The sequence below is a fragment of the Spermophilus citellus genome, assembly GCF_964194105.1.
Source record: "Spermophilus citellus genome assembly, chromosome: 14".
NCBI classification, from domain to species: Eukaryota; Metazoa; Chordata; class Mammalia; order Rodentia; family Sciuridae; genus Spermophilus; species Spermophilus citellus.
In genome coordinates, this window is record NC_138194.1 from 1,658,776 (window position 1) to 1,680,639 (window position 21,864).

The 21,864-nt window shown below is 38.7% G+C and overlaps 1 protein-coding gene across 1 annotated transcript; it reads right to left on the reverse strand.

The window, feature by feature from the left end:
- Positions 1–1,715: 1,715 nt before the first annotated feature.
- LOC308633135 (nuclear receptor-binding factor 2-like) lies at positions 1,716–19,279 on the reverse strand (the record flags this gene model as incomplete). The annotated part of the gene is made up of 4 exons (XM_081265682.1): positions 1,716–2,423; positions 4,142–4,182; positions 10,820–10,904; positions 19,259–19,279. 4 exons carry the CDS (start codon positions 19,277–19,279, stop codon positions 1,716–1,718), a joined length of 855 nt encoding a protein of 284 aa, XP_081121808.1.
- Positions 19,280–21,864: the final 2,585 nt, after the last annotated feature.

Below are 21,864 nucleotides of genomic sequence, written 5' to 3' on the forward strand. Positions count from 1 at the left end.
TCAAAGGGAAATAACAATTATGAGGCTAGGTTTACAAAATCTGGGATGTTATAACAGTGAGATGAACAAATTAAGTAGTATAACTTTTAAGATGGTTTCATCTGCAACACAATAAGACAGGAAAAAATATGACTTCTGTATGATCTCTTCACCCTTCCTACTTAGGCTAGTTTCCTCATGGAACATGGGAGCCTAACCCTACCCACTTAGCCCAATGAAGTCCTCACTCCCTCAGGAGGCAGTATGTGCCTCAGTCCCACAATTCCACACAGGAAGTCCATGCTTTAACATACCTAGAGATCTGCAAAGAAATGTTTTGTTTACATCTTCTTCTTCTCCAACCCCTTCTCCTAGAAAAAAGCACTCACTCACTGTGCTCCACTGGGTAAAAGTGCTACAAGAATGGCTGCAAGCTGCTTAGAGCAGCCCTGGGCACTTTCCAGGTGAGTTCCACCAAAGAAAGGCTTGGAACATTTAGCTCTTGGGGATTTTCACTTGATTTTGCCCAAAATTTCCTCAGGAAATTCTACACTCTCCTTCAACACCTTTAAAGGGGAAAGGGATTGCAAAACAACAGTGGAAAATCTTTAACACATCAAAATAATAATTTGATACCATCTGCTTAAATTCCTATTCAAAGTTTACAATAGCCAGATGCCACACAGTTCCTTGCTTTTCAACCACCAACCAGTCAACAAGGGTATAAAACACAATTACTTTATTGATTTCTTACAATCAAATACTGCCAACTAGCATTACTTCCACTTATGCATCATTAAAAACAAAGGATCATTCCTTAGTATTTTTTTAAAGAGAGAGTGAGAGAGGAGAGAGAGAGAGAGAGAGAGAGAGAGAGAGAGAGAGAGAATTTTTAATATTTATTTTTTAGTTCTCGGCGGACACAACATCTTTGTTGGTATGTGGTGCTGAAGATCGAACCCGGGCCGCACGCATGCCAGGTGAGCGCGCTACTGCTTGAGCCACATCCCCAGCCCTCCTTAGTATTTTTAAGTGATGCATTATATAACAAAGTTAGAACTTAAAATGCACCCTGATTAATTATGTAAACTGCTAATTTTTTTTAAAAAAGCATAACTAATAATTTAGTTCCTTTCTTCATAAAATGGAAATTTAAATATTTCTCCTGATAGTCTTGAGGTCAGCATTATGTTATTAGTGCAAAATGTGGGTATTGTAGTTCCATCTAGAAAAGTGTGTATCCTATACACCTTACTTAAACAAACAAAATGTGCATAACAAAATGCATACAGTCAATGCATGATAGAAAGCATGTTTCAAATATATGGCAGGCCCTCAGGCCACCATATTATTTAGGTTTTACATTATCATTTATGGCATTATAGATTAATTATACATAACACACTTTTATACATTTTAACCCTGAAGAAAATTAATTGGTGCTTGAGAAAATTATTCTAGGTAGCCATTTGGTTTGCATCGGGAGAAAGTGAACCTCCAAGAGTTTACTGTCTGCCAGGTGGGAACCATTAGCTCTAGTGGTTAGATCAGCTACTCAATATATTTCACAGTGACTGATTCTCACATCCTGGCAATGCTGCTCCTGCCAATCAGCCAGATGGTAAAACACATCTGGAATTACCCTTGTATGTGGTTTTCCCCTTTTTAATTTTTTCTTCTTTTCTGGATTAACTGTATTGCTGTATTTCTTCTGATCTCTCCAAAAGCCTTCCATTTCAATTATTCATAAGTCCTTTCAGAAAATCCTCAGACGGCTCCATAAGTGGATGTTGTGGAGATGGAAAATCCAAGGGAGGAAGATTGGATATTGGAATATCCTTGGCTTTCCCAGTATTTGCTGCAAATTTGTGCCAGGTTGAAGAAGCTGTAGCACTGTCTGAATGTAGTGGCAAGCTCCATAATGCTGACTTTTCTATAAAATCAGCATCCACATCCAGCTCCTTATCTACTGGACCTTTTACAAGTCTTGCTTTTTCAGCTTTTAGTGCTTTATTTTCTTTCCTTAATCTTTCATTCTCAGCCACAAGGAACTCCACATGCCTTTTCAAATCTGCAATTTTGGTTGCCTGTTTCTCAATAATTGTTTTATCATCCTTCGGGGCTTTGCTTCCAATACATGGCTGTGTTGGCTCACTCTTTTGCTGAAGTAAAAATAATATTGTTTCTGAATTCCTGTCAAAGATTCCATGAATTTCAGAAAGGTGTTTCTCTGTACAAAGGCTGTAGTTCTTAGAAAGAAGGGGACTCTGACCTTCTGCATCCTCAGCAGAGGGTTTGTGAGATGCCCGAAGTTGGGTAGCTACATCCTTGTCTGTGTTCTGAGCTTTTGATCGTTCTTCACACTTTGCCCTTTTCCACTTCTCCTGGATGAGGAGGGACTGTTTCATGTGGCTATCCCTTTTTAATTCCAGTGATAAATGAGCCTATTTCACAAAAGAAAAATTACAATTTGCAGAATTTAATATTGGAAGTCTTTTTACTGTTAATATATGCTATTCCAAGAGCCTTTCTGACTTAACACTTAAAATTTTTATACTGTTTGCAATTTAGTAAAGATTCAATAACAATAGCAAAATAACATAAATTAGAGAATGGTGTATTTTTTTTTACTTAAGTGAAAGCACCATTCATTAAGTTAAAATCCTAATCTCAATAATTCAGACTTTTTCTGACTGTGCCTTACACTTCCTCCATCTGCAATGCCATGCCATTTGTAATCATCTTAGAATTGGAGAAATCCTTCCTCTTTAGAACTCAGTTCTATAGTAACCAAAATGAAAAGTCTTCCTGTTAATATAGATTTAGAAAGCTCAATGCAGGCAGATACCAATAGCAGGTTCTATAGTATCAAAGACACAAAGTTAAATTTCCTATGATTCAGTGTTAAGAAGTAAGTGGGTTTTCCCTGCCACTGATATCCCTCTCAGAAACTATCTCCTTATTTCAATTAGACATATATGTACTAAGTACTTCTTAGGTACCTGACATTTTACAATCAAGAAATCAGAAGCCAGGTTTGGTGGCACATGTTTATAACCCCTGCTACTTAGGAGGCTAAGGCAGGAGAATCACAAATTCAAGGCTAGCTTGGGGAACTTACCAAGACCCTGTCTCAAAATTTAAAATAGGGCTGGTGATGTAGCTCAATGGCAGAGCACCTGTCTAGCATGTATAATGCCCTGAATTCAACTCAGACCACTGTTAAAAAAAAGGTATTTAGATAAAGGTATTTTTTAAACCTCAACAAGCCTTCCCCTAGCATAAGAAATAAAGTCACTGGTGAAACATATTTTGAAGTTAAGAACTTTTTAACGTAAGGCAGGGGGCATAGTGGTACAAGAAGCCTGTAATTCCAAACATTTGGGAGGCTTAGGAAGATCCAAAGTTCAAAGCAAACTTGGGAAACTTAACCAGACCCTGGTCACAAAATAAAAATAAATAAAAAGGGCTGGAAGTATGTGGTCCTCAGGTAGAGCATCCCCTAGGTTCAATCACCAGTACAGGGAGGAAGGAAGTCAAAAATAAAGAAAAAAAAGAATTGTCTAAGAATTTAAGAACAGACAAATGGGAGACTTCATATTTAAAAAAATATTCAACAAGCAGATTTATCCAATTGGATCCAGGCATGGTGGTGCACACCTGCAATCCCAGCAGCTCAGGAGCCTGAGGCAGGAGGACCACAGTTTCAAAGCGAGCCACAGCAACTTAGGGAGGCCACAACAACTTAGCAAGACCCGGTCTCTAAATAAAAAAAATAAAAAGAGCTGGGGATATGGCTTAGTGGTTAAGCGCCCCTGGGTTCAATACCAGGCACTAAAACAAACAGCCCAACAATGGTCAAATATGAGCTACTAACAGGAGGCAAGTTTTGGCATATCTAAAAGAACAGGAATGAGGTTGGGGGAGAAGGTTGTTTCTGTATGCCATTATATCAACAGTTCACTTAGTTTTCACATTTTACACATTTTTAATATAGCACTTAAAGACCTACATTTGATCCCCCACCAAACAAAAACAGAAACCCTGCAGATTTTACAATTAAAGAACTTAAAAAGGGGTAAAATGCTTTTTTTACACAATTCAAGTCTCCATTAAAAAATCTTTTTAAAATTTTTCTGTAAACCTTAAGAACATGTCTTACCTGCTCAGACTTGGTCAGCTTCATAGCATCAGAAAGATATGCTGGCCAAAAAAAAAGAGGAACATTAATATATGAGTATCATCCTATAATTACCAGGTAAAAGAAGTTTTAATACTTCTCATACAAAAAAAAAATGGTCTTACAAGCAGTAATGCTATGATTAGGTTTTGGAGGGATTTTTTTTTTTGCTTCAATACTGGTGAATGATCCCAGTGACTAAACAAGGGTTAGAGCTCTTCCACTGAGCTACATCCATAGCCCTTTATACTTTAAGATAGAGTCTTGCTAAATTTCTGCGATTGGCCTGGAACTTGTGATCCCCCTGCCTCAGCTTCCCCAGTCTCTGGGATTACAGGCATTTGATACCTTACCTGGCAAGTTCTATGCTTTAAAATCCCTATGGAAGGGCTGGGGATGTGGCTGAGTGGTAGAGTACTTGCCTAGCATGTGGAGACCTACATTTGATCCCCACCATCAAACAAAAACAGAAACCCTACAGATTTTACAATTAAAGAACTAAAGATGATTTCATTTGAAAAATAATGTTTAGGAAGGATTAAAAAGTAATAAGAACCAGGCAGGTATAGTAGTGTATACCTGTAATCCCAGCAACTCGGAAGGCTGAGGCAGGAGGATTGGAAGTCTGAGGCAAGCCTGGACAACTTAGAGTTTGTCTCAAAAAATATAAATATAGCTGGAGATATTGCTCAGTGGTAAAGCACACCTGACTGGGTTCAATTCCAAGTACTTAAAAAAATTAACAAGAACCTGTTAGGTACTTAGTCCAAAATAACTCCCATTTTGAAAATTAGCACCTAGCAATGAAGCATGACCTTCCTTTTAGGCCCACCCCGAAAGACTCCCTAACTACTAAAACTATAGCAATGGTACCAAATAACAATCACAGTGTTTTTTAACTACTCCCTTGTACCTGACTATATATTTAAAAGACATTTTTTTCCAGCAGGCTGCAGCACCTTACAGAAGGGCAGTCTAGTAAATATTCTCTGTCAATAAACCTTTGCTTAAACTAAGATGTATGCCCCATGGATATTTGCCCCAGCTACCCTAAAAAAAAAAAAAAACTTAGACTAGGTGCAATGACAAGCACCTATAATCCCAGCAGCTCTGGAAGCTGATGCAGGAGGATGTGAAGTCCACAGCCAACTTCATCAACTTAGCAAGGCCCTGTCTCTAATAATAAAAAAGGGCTAGGGATGTTGCTCAGTGGTTAAGTACCCCGAGTTCAATCCCAGGTACCAAAAACAACAATAACCACAACTCTGATCTCAGGATCAAACTCTGGGTGACTTAATTTGAAGTAAATCCTTACTTTTCCTCTTTTAGTAGATTGCTAGGAGTCTGCTATGGTTTGAATCTTAAATGCCCCAGGAAGCAAGCGCAAGTGTTGAAGGTTTGTTCCCCAGCTATTGGCACCATGGGAAGGTATTAGAATCTGTAAGGGGTAGGGCTTAGTTAAAGAAAATTGACATGAAAGGCATATGTGTCCCCATCCCCTTTCCCTTTCTGCTTTCCATTACCATGAAGTGAGCAGCTTTGCTCTACCACATATTTCACCATGATGTTCTACCTTGGCAAAGGCCCCAAAACAACAGGGATAATAAACATGAACTGAAACCACAAACCCATGAAACCTTTCCTCCTTTCAAGTTGAATCTCTCAGTTATGAAAATCTAAAACAGAAATTTGGTAACAAAAAGCAGCAAGCAAAGTCTTTGCTATCACTATACCTGATAGTGGCTGAGAAATCTTTTAAATTGAGATGGAGGAGGTGTCATGGATTTGAGATGTTGACTACAGAAAGCTTGTAATGTTGTAAACAGAGCTTAAAGTGCAATTCTGGTGGGAACTCAGAAGACCAGAATGCTGATAAGAATGTGTAAACTAAAGGCCAAGCTCATGAGGTTTCAAACAGAAATAAGGACCCTATTGAGAACTGGACTAGAAGCCATTCATGTTACATTATGGAAAAGAACTAGTATTCATTTTATGTATGCCAAGATTCTGTGAGGCTGAATTTGAAAGAGATGGACTAATTAACTTGGTGGAGGAAATTTCAAGGCAGTGGTCTGTGTTTAGCTTTCAATTAATATACCATTGAGAATGGGAACAAAAAATAGAAAAGAGAGATTTGAAAAACTTTAGTTTAGACAGAAAAGTAGAGCTTTTAAAGTTGTGGCCAAGTTAAGGTACCACTGCTAAAGAGATCAATGCCATTAAAAAGAAGCTAAGAAAAAAAAAAGAAGCTAAGGACTTTGCACCTCAGGAATCAGCAAGACTCATCATAGACTCAAAGACTTCTATTTGATAAGAGAGCCCAGAGGAGCCCTACTCCCACAGAGCCAGGGAATTGTTTTCCTTGTGTTCATCTTTCAAAGGAATCAGAGTCTGCCATAGCTGTTGTTGAAGCAGGCCATCTACTGCTCCAGCTGATAGCAGACTTTGTCATCCATACAATGGTGCTTTTGCAAACATGAAGAATACAGGAGTTATTATATGGGATCCTGGGGGATCCCATCAAGACTTCAATCAGCATATGGCAGTCAAAGCCCCTGCCAAGTAGCCCCTGAGAAGGCAATGTGTGAAGCTGTGAGAGTGAAGCTAAAGATGCAATGGAGACCCCAGTAAGTCAGAGATGCCAGGAATGTAGAATGCCTGCCAAGGGAAGTCACAGGCAGAGAGTAGAGCCAGCCAGAGTGAGTGGCCACATGTACTACAGTTGGCAAAGCCAGAAACAGGACTGCCTAAACCCTTTGGAGTTCACATCATATCACTGTGTCCCAAATGCAGCACATGAAGCTACAGAACTCAGTATTTTGCCCTGCTGGGTTTCCATCTTGATTTGGTCAAATCCCTTTCTTCTTTCTGCTGTCCTATTCCTCACATTTGGAATGGGAATGTCTATCCTATGCCACTGAATGTTACAAGTATATATCTTGTTAAATATTCCAGTGGCTCACAACCAAGTTTGCCTTGAGTCTCAGAGTAGACTTCGGATTTGGACATTTGAGTAATAAAGGAACTGTTAAGACTTTGGAGACTCTTTAAGATAGAATAAATGCATTTTGTTTCACGAGATGGACATAAGCTTCTGGGGACCAGCAGCAGAATGTTACGGTTTAGAACTTGAATGCCCCCTTGAAGGCTCATTTGTTGATGGTTTGATCCCCAACTGATAGCATTATGGGGAGGGAGGTAACAAACTCTGTGGAAGGGGATGTGTAACAGAAGGAAGTTAGGCCATGGAAGGCATGACCTTGAAGGGGATACTGGCCACACCTTCTTCCTCTCCCTCTGCTTCTCAAGGCCATGAGATGAGCAGTTTTCTTCACTACACTCCCTACCATTAAGTTCTGCCTCCCTACCATTAATTTTGATACAGGGCCTTGTTAATTTACCTAGGGCCTTCCTCAGTTGCTGAGGCTGGATTTGAATTTGCAATCCTCGACTCAGCCACCCAAGTCATGTGACACAAAAAAACAATGGGTCTGAATAACCATGGACTGAAACCTCTGAAATTATTAAGAAAAAATTAACTTTTTCTCCTTCTACATTGATTTTCTCAGGAATTTTGAAAATGTCAAAAACAACACAAAGAACTAATCATAAGTTCTATAAATATTCAAACTCATGGTACATGTTGAGGTTTATAATATCAATCTGTTTTTCATTTTGTGCTTCTATGGATTTCTTCATTTACTTATTTTTACTTACATTCTGTATTTCATTTTGTTTCCCTGTGAGACATTTTAAATATGTTTTTGAGAGCTGGGGATGTGGCTCAAGCGGTAGCGCGCTCGCCTGGCATGCGTGCGGCCCGGGTTCGATCCTCGGCACCACATACCAACAAAGATGTTGTGTCCGCTGAGAACTAAAAAATAAATATTAAAAATTCTCTCTCTCTCTCTAAAAAAAAAGTATAAAAAATGTTTTTGAACAAGATGGGGTATAAATAACATTAATAGTGGATATATTTCTTATATTTTGTTTACTATAAACCTTTTGGTATGCCTCATTCCTATATTAAGTCTCTTTTCCCCCTTCTGCAGATACAAGACACTGCTTTCTGCCTGATCTTTACTTGTATTTTAATGATTTTCCAATTTCATGCTTAGAAGTGTCTGCTAGGTTCTACCATTCCTAAGAAGCAAATTAATTAGACGTTCCTTGTCCAAAGAAAACTAGGTGATTATAGTTTTGATCGAGCCTTACATGCCAGATTTACATTTTTCTTCACTTTGTTCTCGTCTTTTGTTCCTGTATTAATTTTGCATAGCTTGTGTATTTTTCTTCATTAACATTTAAATCTGTTGAGATGTTCTATCTGCTCTGCAACTGTTCAGATACATTGTGGATGAATTTTCTTAGTTATTACCATCTACCTGCATAAATTTTTTTCTCCTTGTCTGAACTACACTTTGCTTTATCCACTCCTTTTTTTTGGTACCAGGTATCAAACCAAAGGGCACTTAACTACTGAATCACATCCCCAGCTCTTATTTTTATTTTATTTAGAGACAAGGCCTTGCTGAGTTGCTTAGGGCCTCACCTTTGCTGAGGCTGACTTTGAACTCACAATCCTCCTATCTCAGCCTCATGAGCTGCTGGAATTACAGCAGTATGCCACAGCATCAGCTGTTTTATCTACTTTCTTATCAAATAGAATAGCTTTTGCAAAACTCAAGAAATGCCTCCCTTTGTAGAGCCTTAAAACAGTATAATGCAGCGGTGCATACCTATAATTCCACCAGCTAGGGAGGCTGAGGCAGGAGAATCAGGAGTTCAAAGTTAGCCTCAGCATTTTAGTATAAGGCCCTAAGAAACTCTGTGAAACCCTGTTTCAATTTAAACAATGGCTAATGATGTAACCTAGTGATGAAGTGCCCCTAGGTTAAGTCCTAAGTAATAAAATAAATAAATAAATAAATAAATCTCACAACTGGGAATTGGGGCAGGGGCCACATGGGGTATAAGATATTGAAATCTGGGGCACTTATCCATTGAGCCACATCCCCAGTATTTTAATTTTTAATTTTGATACAGGGCCTTGCTCACCAAGAGAAATTTGGTAAAAGAATAGGCATCTCAGGAAAAAAAGAAAGCTAACAATTCTTATTAAACTGCTTCCTCCAAATAGGAAACAAAACAAATATTTAAAGTAGATATTAAGAAATGATGGGGACAGGAACTAAGAAAATCTGAAGAACCTACTACTTCTTCCAGCAAGGCATAGTAGTGCATGCCTATAATCCCAGAGACTGGGGAGGCTGAGGAAGGAGGCTCACAAGTTCAAAGCCAGCCCCAGCAACTTAGTGAGGCCCTAAGCAACTCAGGGAGACTCTGGCTCAAAATATAAAAAGGGATGGGGATATGGCTCAGTGGTTCATAGGCAACTTCAATCCCAGGTATCAAAATAAACAAAAAAACCTATGGTGAATAAGTCAATTTAGAATACAATGAGCTCATTCCAACACATCAATTTTGCAACTCTAATACATGGCTATTTTTTAAATATATTTTTTTTAATTTTAGGTGGACACAATACCTTTATTTTACTTATTTATTTTAATGTGGTGCCAAGGATCGAACCCAGTGCCTCACACATGCCAGAGGAGTGTGCTACCACCAGGCCATAAAACCAAGTCTAAACTCCAAATCAGCCCAGTTGGATTTACTAATCACATTAAGTTCTATCTCCATGATTTAAAGCTAGTGATTTAACAAGCTATCATCTTTTCTAACCTAAAAATGTCACAGAATTTAGACCAGGTCAGGGTGATATTTGAAGCCCTACAGCAGTTTCAATTATTCAAATATCAGATTAAGAGGAATGCAAGTTTTTTTCCCTTTATTTATTCAGTTAGCTGGAATCTTTGGTTTTGTTGTTGTTTTGGTACTGGGAAGTGAACCCAGAAGCATCTCAACCACTGAGCTACATCCCCACTGCTTTCTTAATTTTTATTTTGAGACAGGGTTGAAGTTGCTTAGGGCCTTGCCATGTTGCTGAGGCTGGCCAGGAACTTGCAACCCTCCTCCCTCAGTCTACCAAATTGCTGGAATTATGGATGTGTGCTTATGGAACTCATATGTAACATGACTTAAATAGTTAAACAATATGTTGCTTTTGTAATGACTAAAATTTAATAATTCAATGGATAACAAAATATAGTTTAGGAAAGATTTAACAATACTGAATTCATAAGAGTTAATATTGTACAAAACCCCCATAAAACTCACCATAAAATATACAGATTTATGTGGTACCTGCCATGTGCCCATCTTGCAGCACAAATGTCAAGTATTTGAAATTCAGACTCCTTTAAACAATATTTACTATGAATTGGCAGACTTCTTGCAATTGGCTCATAAGTCTTTAGGAACACGGCTGTGTATAAGCACTATATACCAAGGTGCCATTTATGCCATCTTCATGTTTCAGGCAGAAGACTGGTTTAGGAGAAGCTGGGAAATCCATCATATTTGAAAAATACTCTTAAGCTAATTTTCTGGGTGATAAGCAGAATGATCTAACATGCATATGCAGGACAACAAACACTACTGTTGTGATTTCCATTCTAAATAAAGTGGTCAGAGATACTGGGAAAAACAAATTGCTCTTCATTTTTACAATCAATATTTCTTAAAAAGACAACTTACCCGAAGCCTTCTTGTGACAAGAAATAGCCTCTTCATATTTCCCTGCAGCTAATAAACGGTCTGCTCGTCTGCTCTGCTGATAAGCCTAGAAGACAAACATCTATAAATTACTATTAAGTACAAAACATGACTTTAGAAAACAACAATAGAGGTTGAGGTGGAATACCTACTTACTGTAAGGCTTTGGGTTCTATCACTAGCAACTGCCCCCCAAACAAACCAACCTTTTAACAAGATAAATGATACTATTTGTTGTCACACCTCAAATCATCACTACAGCTGTATCTATATCAGGATCTATGAAAAGAGTAGGTAGAACCTAAAACTACTCCATCTAAATAAACCCTCTCCCAGTTAACATGAGGCACTTCAATGACCCATATTCTTCAACTCCAGAGGTTAACTAGAAAGAGTCACAATTATAGTCTGTTACTCAAAATGTTTTTTTTTTAATTTTTCAAACTTCTTTCAAAATAAGAGTTATTTCATAGACAATTCCACTAGTCTTAGGGTAGGGAGAGGGAGCATGGAATGAATACACAAACTCTAGATAGGGCAGAGGGGTTGGAGGGGAAGGGAGGGGGCATGGGATTACAAATGATGGTGGAATGTGATGGTCATTATTATCCAAAGTACATGTATGAAGACACAAACTGATGTGAGTATACTTTGTATACAACCAGAGATATGAAAAATTGTGCTCTATATGTGTAACAAAAACTATAATGCATTCTGTTGTCATATATAAATAAAAAATAATAATTTAAAAAAAGCTATTATCAGAGAACCACTTATCATATGGTAAAATTTAACTTTTATTATTTTCCATTTCAACATAAAGCTGCTATTTGTCTCAGAAATGAGAAGTCTGTACTGGGCATGGTGGTATTTGCCTATAATCCTAGCTCCTCAGGAGGCTGAGGTAGGATAATAACAAGCTAAAGGTCTGCCTCAGAAATTTAATGAGATGCTATTTAAAAAACATAAAAGGAACTGGGTATGTAGTTCAGTGCTAAAGTACCACTGGGTTCAATTCCTGGTACCATTTAAAAAATTAAAGAAAAAATGTTTGCACTTGAGGCACTATGATACCAATACCTAATATTAAAGTGATTTTTTTTAATCAGATACAACTCACCAAAAGAACAAAGGGAAACTTCAAAATTCTATAAGCAAATGACTTAAGGATCCCCACATTTAAAGGTAAACAGATTAAATAAGCAATACTGGCCTTTTATTTTTCTATATATTTTCATGGTACTAGGGATCAAACCCAGAAGCACTTTACCTCTGAGCCACATCCCCCAGTCCTTTTAAAGTTCTATGTCAGGGCCTTGCTAATTTGTTTTAGGGCCTCAGTAAGTTGTGATCCTCTGGTCTATGCCTCCTAATTTACTGAGATTATAGGCATGTGCCATCATGTCTGGCTATTATATGAATTTTAACCACAGAGTCAGACTAAGCAAAAAATATGTTCAAAACACAAATGTTTTCAGGTACCTAGAAATGACAGGCTCTGGGGAAAGAGAATATACATAATGAAGAAAACTAGTAGATACAAGAAGTTATGATTAACATTATTTTTCTAATGAATATATTCGAATATTATTGTTAAGGCTTTTCCTTGAAACCCCACAGACCATCATAACTAGGAGTGGCACAGTGTAGACCTATCCGTACCAAGAATAAGGGGCTCTGGTATCAAATTCTTGCTCTCCCACTGAAACAGTTAATTTATTCCAACCTTCAGGGCCCATTTGCTGACCTATAAAATGATGGATTTGGAACAGATCCATGGTACTGAAGTTTTAAATGGAATTCAAATCGTGAGAACTAGGTGAAGATGTAAATTCTGGGTCATTAGGTTTGGAATAAGGCTTAAGATTTTACAAAGGTATATAGCTAGTTTTATAGCTGCTGGCTCACAGACACATTTTAAGAGGCAAAAACAAGATGCTATTTGAGATTATTGCACTCTAGTACTGTCTCTATGATCTTTGTGCCTTTGGGGACTCCAATCACTTTCTCCCTTGTGGTATGGATATTTGTGTGCCTCCATAATTAAACTTCAAGCTCTGATGACAAAATAAATGGTTACTTGAATTTCTGAACAAGAACAAAAAGTTCCCAATAGGTGAAGTCAGGACTTCTTAGCTCTCCCATCTTCCCTAAAACTTCCCCATGAAAAAATCTAATCTCTGACTCTGCCCATTCAGGATTTACCTCTCACTATAGTCTCAGATATAAAATTTTCTAATAAACACACTCATCAATTTAGGTTATTTCAAACCACAGCAAATTCCTTTTTTTAAAGTATAGTTACTATTAAATTCTTATTAAACATCTACCGAGTGCAGACAGGATAGAGCCGATGTTCCAACTCTCAGCTTGAACACTTTTATAAACGTGTGAACTTGGCTTTAACTATGTTTCAATTTTCTTATCTATAAAATGAGTTATTGTGTAAATTAAACTAATTAGCACCCCCTAAATGGTTTGTTATACTAAGTACCATGATAGACAATGAAAGTGGAGTTTTTTTTTTTTTTATCACCAAGAGGTTGACAATGAACAGTGGGACACACCTGTAATCCCAGTGACTTGGCAGGCTGAGACAGGAGGGGCACAAGTTTAGGATCAGCCTACAAAATTTAGAGAGGCCCTAAGCAATTTAAGAGAATCCTGTTTCAAAACTGGGGGGGGGGGTAGTTAAAAAATAAGCCAGACATGGTGGCACATGCCTATAATCCCAGAGGTTAGGGAGGCTGAAGCAGGAGGATCACAAATTCAGAGCCAGCCTCAGCAATGGTAAGGCACTCAGTATATCAGTGAGACCCTGTCTCTAAATAAATTACTAAACAGGGCTGGGAATGTGGCTCAGTGGCTGAGTGCCCTGGAGTTAATCCCCAGTAATCAAAATTTAAAAAAATAAAAATAAAAAATAAAAACCTCTGGGTGATGTGGTGCACATGTGTAATCACACCAGTGCAGGAGGCTGAGGCAGGAGGATCTGAGTTCAAAGCCAGCCTCAGCAATTTAGCGAGGCCCAAAGAAACTCAGGGAAATCCTGTCTCTAAATAAAATATTTTAAAAAGACCAAGGATGTGGCTCCATGGAAAACACCACTGGGTTCAATCCCCTATACCATCTCCTCAAAAAGTGACAGACTACATTAAAGTACATATTTTAATAATTAAAGATACTGCAGGAAACCTATTTTGGTAGTATTTTTCTTATTTTTAAAAGAATCATTAAAGATTTCCCATTTTAAAATTGATCTCCTTAAATACTGTTCTTAATAGAATCAAGTCATTAAAAGTAGCTATGGTGTGATGACGAAAACCTGTAATCCCACTTGAGGCAGGACTGTAATCCAAGTCTCAGCAATGTAGAAAGGCCCAATCTCAAAAAGAAAGAAAGAAAGAGAGAGAGAGAGAGAGAGAGAGAGAGAGAGAGAGAGAGAGAGAAAGAAAGAAAGAGAAAAGTAGTACATGTAAAAATTTCTGTTATTTCAAAGTAAAAATTATGAAATTTTTTATAATCCATGACTCCTATGTTACAGTAATAATATTGTCTTGTCCACTAGACACATAAAGAATCCCATCCAGATTTTTGTTGGGTATTTTTTGTTTGTTTTATGTGGTGCTAGAGATTGAACTCAGGGGCTTGTGCACGAGAGGCAAGCACTCTACAAACTGAGCTACATCCCCAGCCCCCAAATTTCAATCTTAGAATCAGATACTAAGTTAATAATGTCTCAAGAGGTTGTAAATAATGTGACATTCAGAAACTTGGAAGCACAGGTAGAAACAGGTCTGTAAAGAGAAGTGAAGCAGTCAGCCTAAAGAGTCAGAGACTCCTGTCTGAATCTGAGGCTCTCTATGTTCTTAGACCCATGTATACTATACCCCTGCTTTTCCTGCTCCTTTGTTTAGAGTCCAATAAATCATCTCTTTTTGCTTAAGCTGATTTCAAATGGGTTTTCATCATTTGCAACCAACAAAAACCTAGCAAATATAACCTGTTACTAAGTGGCTGATCTCACTAACAAATATTTTCTTTCTACAGTACCGGCTTTGTTTTTGGAACTGAGGATTGGACCCAGGAGCACTTTACCACTGAGCTACAGCCCCAACTCTTTTCACTATCTTTTTAAATTTTGAGATAGGGTCTCAAAATTTGCCGAGGCTTGTCTAGAACCTAGAATTTTCCTACCTTAGCATCCCAAGTAACTGGGATTTATGTGCACCTGACTATAGGCCACTTTTAAAATACACATTCCACACTGCACTCTTACCCAAAGGAAAACAGTATTATCTTCTATAACCTTTAATTTATTAGTTCATTTAGGGGAAAGCTGTAAAGACAAATGAAAAGAAACAAAATGCCAAAAAGTCCACAGAGGAAAATATACCATACTCCTGACTTTATAGTAGGGTTGTCTGTTGGGAGTCATCCACTTCCCCCTTCTTTTCTTAATCAATACAGTAACCTACGGACAACTAGCAAGCAGTATCTGCAACCAGTAAGCACTGAAAGGACTACTAAAAATTACATTTAAGATACTCAAGTCAGGAGTAGTGGTTTCAATCTCACAATCACTATCCACTCTAAATTTCAATGTTTTCATCTGTAAAATGTGAAATACCTCATATAGCTATTAGGAAGACAAGATAAATAATATACATAGTGCTAATCCCATCACTTAGTAATTGCTGGACATATTTTAGTGCTCCACTGCCTTTTCCTAGAGTATTTCCATTAAGCCCAGCCTCACTTGTGACAGGTTAATTTTCCCTAATATTTTCAGGGCAACAAGGAAAGGATTCAAATAGCCCTCTTTACCTTAAAAATTTCACTGCATATAATATAAGAAAGTCACAAAGACTCCAGGAAAATACAAAGCTATTCCTCCTTGGACCATCATATAATTATTTTTCTTGGATTAGAATCTCGAAAGCAAGTGGATTCATTTACCTCAAATAAAGAGAGAAATGACTACTCTGGAGGGAAGCTCAGTTACTCAAGAAACATTCCAAACACTTAAGAGACAAACATGTAGGAAACACTTGGACCTGCCTTTTCAGCACAGGTGAGTAAATCATGACCAATGGTCATATGTAAATTAAAACCTTACATCATCTCCCAAACTGGAAGCAAACAAACCAAGAAATAGAAACGATCTCACATAATTTTTTTCCAGTACTGGAAAACTAAAAAACATTCTACTAGTCCTTTCTCCCAATTGTGTAAAATTTTAAGACAAGGTCTCCCTAAATTATCAAGCCTAGCTCAAGAAACCTCAACCTCTCAAATTGCTTGGATTACAGGAATGTGCTTTGCACCATTTATCTCACATTAAGTTTTAACATATATTACCAGCTCACAATACCAAAATTAAATGTATGAAATGAAATGCCTAAATAAACACTAAGAAGTTTTATGTTACAATCTTTCCATATTGACAAAAAGGAAAGAAAACCCTTTGGGGGAAAATGATAATAATAACCAGATGAAACAAACATATTCAAAGTTGAAAGACTATTTTTTCTTCAATGGAAGTGAAATTTATTTTTCTTTTTAACAACTTTTGGGGTGAAAATGCATTATTTGTACAAATTTCCTTTATTTCCCTTGTATTGGGGAATTGAATCAGGAGTACTCTATCACTGAACTACCCCCAGACATTTTTATTTTAAACACTGAGACACAGTATCACTAAATTGCAAAGGCTGGTGTCAAACGTGTGATCCTCCTGCCTTAGCTTACCAAGCTACTGGATTACAGGTATGTACCACCACTCCCAGCTTGTTCTAGTTAAACATTGGAATGACTATTTCAAATTCTTCCATCTTAGAAAATTTAATTGTGAGAAATAAGCCTTAGGGCCCTTACTGTAAAACTAACATAAAGGAATCAATACTACAGCAGAGGCAATAAATGCTGACAGAGGATCTAGAGTTCAATAGAGATAAGGGCCAAGGTGAAATGAAAATGAGAAAATTAATACAGAAGGACTGCTAAAAAAACATCCAAAGCACGAGTTTGATCAATATTTTACTCAGTACCCAAGAATATATTAAGTCAATACCTAAGTAATTACTTAATTTCTCTCAATGTAGGTTCATCTGTAAAACCGGGAAAAAGTTCTTACTAAACCCCAAGGGTCCCTGAGGACACATGATTATAAATCCATGTAATAATAATCCTGTACTAAGTCCTTATACAATGAACTTGGACAATACTAGAATGTGTTTAGCAAAATGTTGATAGAGGCCTCTCAATTTTACTTAGTAACACAATTATTTGTTTTGTTTGGTACCAGAGACTGAACACAGGGGCACTTAACCACTGAGCCACATCCTTTTTATTTTGGGGAGGTACTGGGGATGGAAGGCAGGGACACTCAACCACTGAGCCACATCCCCAGCCCTATTTTGTATTCCATTTAGAGACAGGTCTCAATGAGTTGCTTAGCTTTTAACTGGCTTTTAACTCCCAATCCTCCTGCCTCAACCTCCCAAACCCAGCAGCAGGGATTACAGGTGTGCATCACCATGCCCTGCTATTATTATTATTTTTTTTTAATTTTGAGACAAGGTCTTGCTAGATTGCTTAGGGCCTTACTAAATTGCAGAGGCTGACTTTGAATTGCCTATGCTCCCGCCTCCAACTCCAGAGCTGATGGAATTATAGGTGTGAGCCACCAGAGCCTGGCTCACTTTTAAAACACTTCAAGTAAATATTAACCTCTATTCCACTATTATCTTCCAATAAATAGCTAGGTAATAAATCAGATCTTTCAAATCTCAAATGATTTAAGAATTCAAGATGCCAAACATGCTACTTGCCACATACTTTATGGATTATGAAATTGTGCTAATCTTTTAAATATAGTTATTTTCAAAAGATAACACAAGCCTGGCATGCTGAAGCATGCCTGTAATACCAGTGGCTGGGAGGGCTGAGGCAGGAGATCTTGAGTTCAAAGCGGCCGGGCCGCACGCATGCCGGGCGAGCGTGCTACCGCTTGAGCCACATCCCCAGCCCTAATGTAGTCCAAAGTTTTTAAGGGTAAACAACAAAGGGGGGAGGGGATGGGAGAGGGGCCAAAGTAATAAAACTGGAAGAGTTTCTCAGAACAGCTAACCTGCCAAAGTTAAGTTAGAATAATAACTTTAGATGATACCAGTGACTTTGAACCAGAGCCGCCGGTTAGAATCTTAGTATTTAAAGCTCACCAAATTAGAAACTGTATAAGTGAGACTTTAAGTTACGGGCTTATGGTCTCATTATAATAATGGCTAACTCATACTCTACTATGTATCAGATACAGTACTAAGTGGTTTGCACCTATTTCCTCCTTTAACCCTAACAAAAAAACCTGAAATAGAGTGAGATCAACTAATTTACCCCAGGTTAGGCATCAATTAAGTGACAAAGTCAGAATTTACCCAAGCAGTCTTGCTTCAGAAACTATTTTCCTAAACCACCAGGCTCCATTGCTTCTCTATATAGTGTGAACCAGTTCAAGGTTCTTCCAACACAGTAGGGTTGAGAAGACCAATGTGAGAAATTATTCCTCCATAGTCCTTTTTCCCAATTCCACCAGCACAAATGAACTGCAAGCCCATGACTAAAAAGTCCGTCCTGTCTGCAACTTTAGATGTTCTTAGTTTTATAGATAGATATATCTATATCTATACCTATACCTATACCTATATATCTCCTAGATTAGAAAACTCACAGATGCAGTGGCCAGTCTGGAAAGAACCGTTTCTTATTGCTTAAAAGACTTTAGACTACCAGTACTTTTTCTGAGAACAACACACAGCTTTTATACTTTATGACTCCTAAAGTGATGAAACTGAGCTAAAAGCAGAACGGTCGTGTTTTCTTACCCCAGCTATCCCTAATTTATTCGGGGAGAAGAGAGACTATTTATGAACCCGAACCAATACAGTAAGTAGGTGAAAAGAAAACTGGAGTTAGGGGTTTTACTCCACCTCTCCAAAGTCGGGGAGCTTAGACTCGGGCCCCCTGTGTTGAAACTTACAATCAGCGTTACACACCATTTCTGTCCTAGCCAACTCCCGTGCCTCCCAGGCTTCAGAGAGGCTGCTACGTGGCACTTGGAGGCATCTCCCCCACTGCAGCAGAGGAGAGGGCATCCCCAGGAGGCGGCAGCCCCTCGCCAGGGGCCCTGCAACAGGGGGCGCCCGAAGTATTGGGAGCTTCCCTGCGATCTCAGAGGACAAACTCTGAGGCCGCTTGCCCGGAGCCTCTCTGAACTGAGGGCCTGCCGGTGGCCCTCAGCCTCTGCGACTGTCACTGCTAAGACTGCCCCCTGGCCTCAAGGGTCTACTTGCACTCTGGGGACTGTACCCTACGACTGAGGCAAAGGCACCCACCGTGGACGCAACCCTGTGAGCCACTTACCAGGTTGAGAGGTGCTTCCATTACTTCCAAAGACCCCGGCGCAAGCAGCGACGCCAGTGCACGTAGAGGGAAGTAGAAAAAGAGCGGGAGGAAGCCTTGGAGACAGCCGCCACTCAGCGAGCCCAGAGAGATGGTGGTAGGCGCAAAAGAAGCAACCACCCTACCACTTCCTTTTCCAGTGCCTCGGGCCGCCCCCTGAGCGTTGCTGTGGCCACATCCACTTCTGATGTCACTTGCTGGGGGCTGATTCAAGGTGGGAGTGAAGACGAGGAGTAGGTGGGGCTCACAGAAGGCGGGGCTTCGGCTGATGTCTGCTTCAAGAGTTTTGTTTTGTTTTTTCCCCATGAAATATCTTCTGAAAGGGTAGTCAGATGTTTTGTGAGGAGGTGCAGGCTTTTAGTACCTTTAGATGGCTATCTTCCAATATTGACTTCTCTCATTTCCTTCTCGCCTGACTTTTTTTTGAAATTCACTCTGCTTAGCTACATCCTCTCTTGCACTTGTGTACCCACCTTTATCCTTGTACCTGTTGATGTTTTTCAAAAAGTAGATCTGAGGGCTGTGGTTGTAGCCCAGTGGTAAAGTGCTTGCCTAGCACATCTGAGGCACTGGGTTCAATCCTCAGCACCACAAAAAAAAAAAGTAAATAAATAAAATAAAGGTATTGTGTCCATATACAACTAAAAAAAGCAAATTTGAGCAAAGTTAAACCATACACTGAACTGGGCCATGATGGGAGTTAATGTGAATTATTCAGCAGGGCTCTGCCTTGAAGTTGAACACAAACTAATAAAATAGCATGTGTTACAAATAGCCAAGTATAATGATGCATTTAACAATTACATTCTAAGCCATGGTGTTACCGGTGTTTACCGGTGATGAGTCCTTGCTTCCCCAATGTTGAAGTATAACACCAGAGAAGCATGCTGAGGAAAGGTTAGAGTGGAAAGTAAAAGCTTTATTAAAGGACAGAAGAAAACACTTCTCCTGGAGGAAGAAGGGGAACCCAAGAGGTGGAATCCATGAAAGGGAGAATGTGTTCCCCTTTTATAGCTAAGGTCTTCTTTTAACTTTCCCACATTCCTGTCCTCTGTTCTGTTACCTTTCAGTGATGGAATTTAAGTGTGAAGGCCCAAAGTGTGGGGCACAGATGGGCCAAAGGAGTAATCTGGGCAGGAAAGACCTTTGGATTAGCATCTCCAAGTTTGCTGGGAGCTGTTTCATTAACATTTCTTGGGAATCCGCTCTGGGCCTTGGGGGACATTAACATTCCAAGAGTTGTTCTGCTTTTCTCTGACTCCATTCTCAATGTGGCCTTCATTTTGGATTTTACTCGATATTAGACCCGATTTACCTAACTACACTGACTACCTATCTTTAAATCTGTCTTCAATGGCACAAAATTATGTCATGAAATCCACTGACAAATGTAATTTATGTTGCAAAGATGGACCAGAGCTGTGATGGAGAATAACCAAGATGCAGTTGGGTGGTGAAGGAAATTTTCCCAGGGGTGTGCGATTTTTCAGATGGAACCTTTAAAGAGCCAGCTAAGCAAAGAGCCTTTCAAGGAAAGGAAATGTACTGAAACTCTAAGCTTAAAAAACAAAGAAAAGAAAAGAAAGAAAGAAAGAAAGAAAGAAAGAAAGAAAGAAAGAAAGAAAGAGAAAGACAGACAAAAAGAAAAACAAAGGCTTCAGCATCTTTATTATGGTGGAGACAGGCAAAAGAAGATGTCAAAAGTAGTGGGAAAATGCAGCCAGGCATGATGATAAATGCTTATAATCTCAGCTACTTCAGAGGCTGTAGCAGAAGAAACACAAGTTCAAGGCCAGTCTGGGCAATTTTAGCAAGACCCTGTCACAAAAAGGGCGAGGGAAATAGCTTAGTTCTAAAGAGAGGTTAATGCAAGAACATGAATGGCCTTAAGTACCATATCTATCTTTCTTTCTTTCTTTCTTTCTTTCTTTCTTTCTTTCTTTCTTTCTTTCTTTTTCTTTTTTTTTTTTTAAATCAAGGGTTGAACCCAAGGGTGTTTAACCACTGAGTTATATCCCCAGCCCTTTTATTTTTTATTTTGAGACAAGGCATCACTAGGTTGCATACAGCCTCACTAAATTGCTAAAGCTGGCTTCAATTATGTGATTCCCCTCCCTCAACCTCCCAAACTGCTGGGATTACAGGCATGTGTCTCTGCAGCTGGCTTTTAAGTACAATTTTAATGCATAATGAAGCATTTAGATTTTATTCCAAAGTGCATTGGAAAATAAGTGAAAGTGTTTTTTCTTCTTGTTTTGTTTTGTTTTTTTGCAGTGCTACTACTGAGTCTCAAAGGAGAAGCACCTAAATGGACAGGTGGCACATACTTGTGACTATTGAGACACACAGGAGTATAATTGTCCACTTCATACTTTGCTGCTCTGCCATTGAGGCTTATTTTTAAATGGACATTTTTCTATCCCTAATCTTTGAGGAAACAGGATTGCCCTTCTTCCACATCCTAAACCCAGTTATCAATCCTTGAGCACACATCTATCTCAGGAATAAAATAATTCAGATTTTGGGAGTTGGATCCAGAAGATATAAGAAATCTCCCAAATTAACAA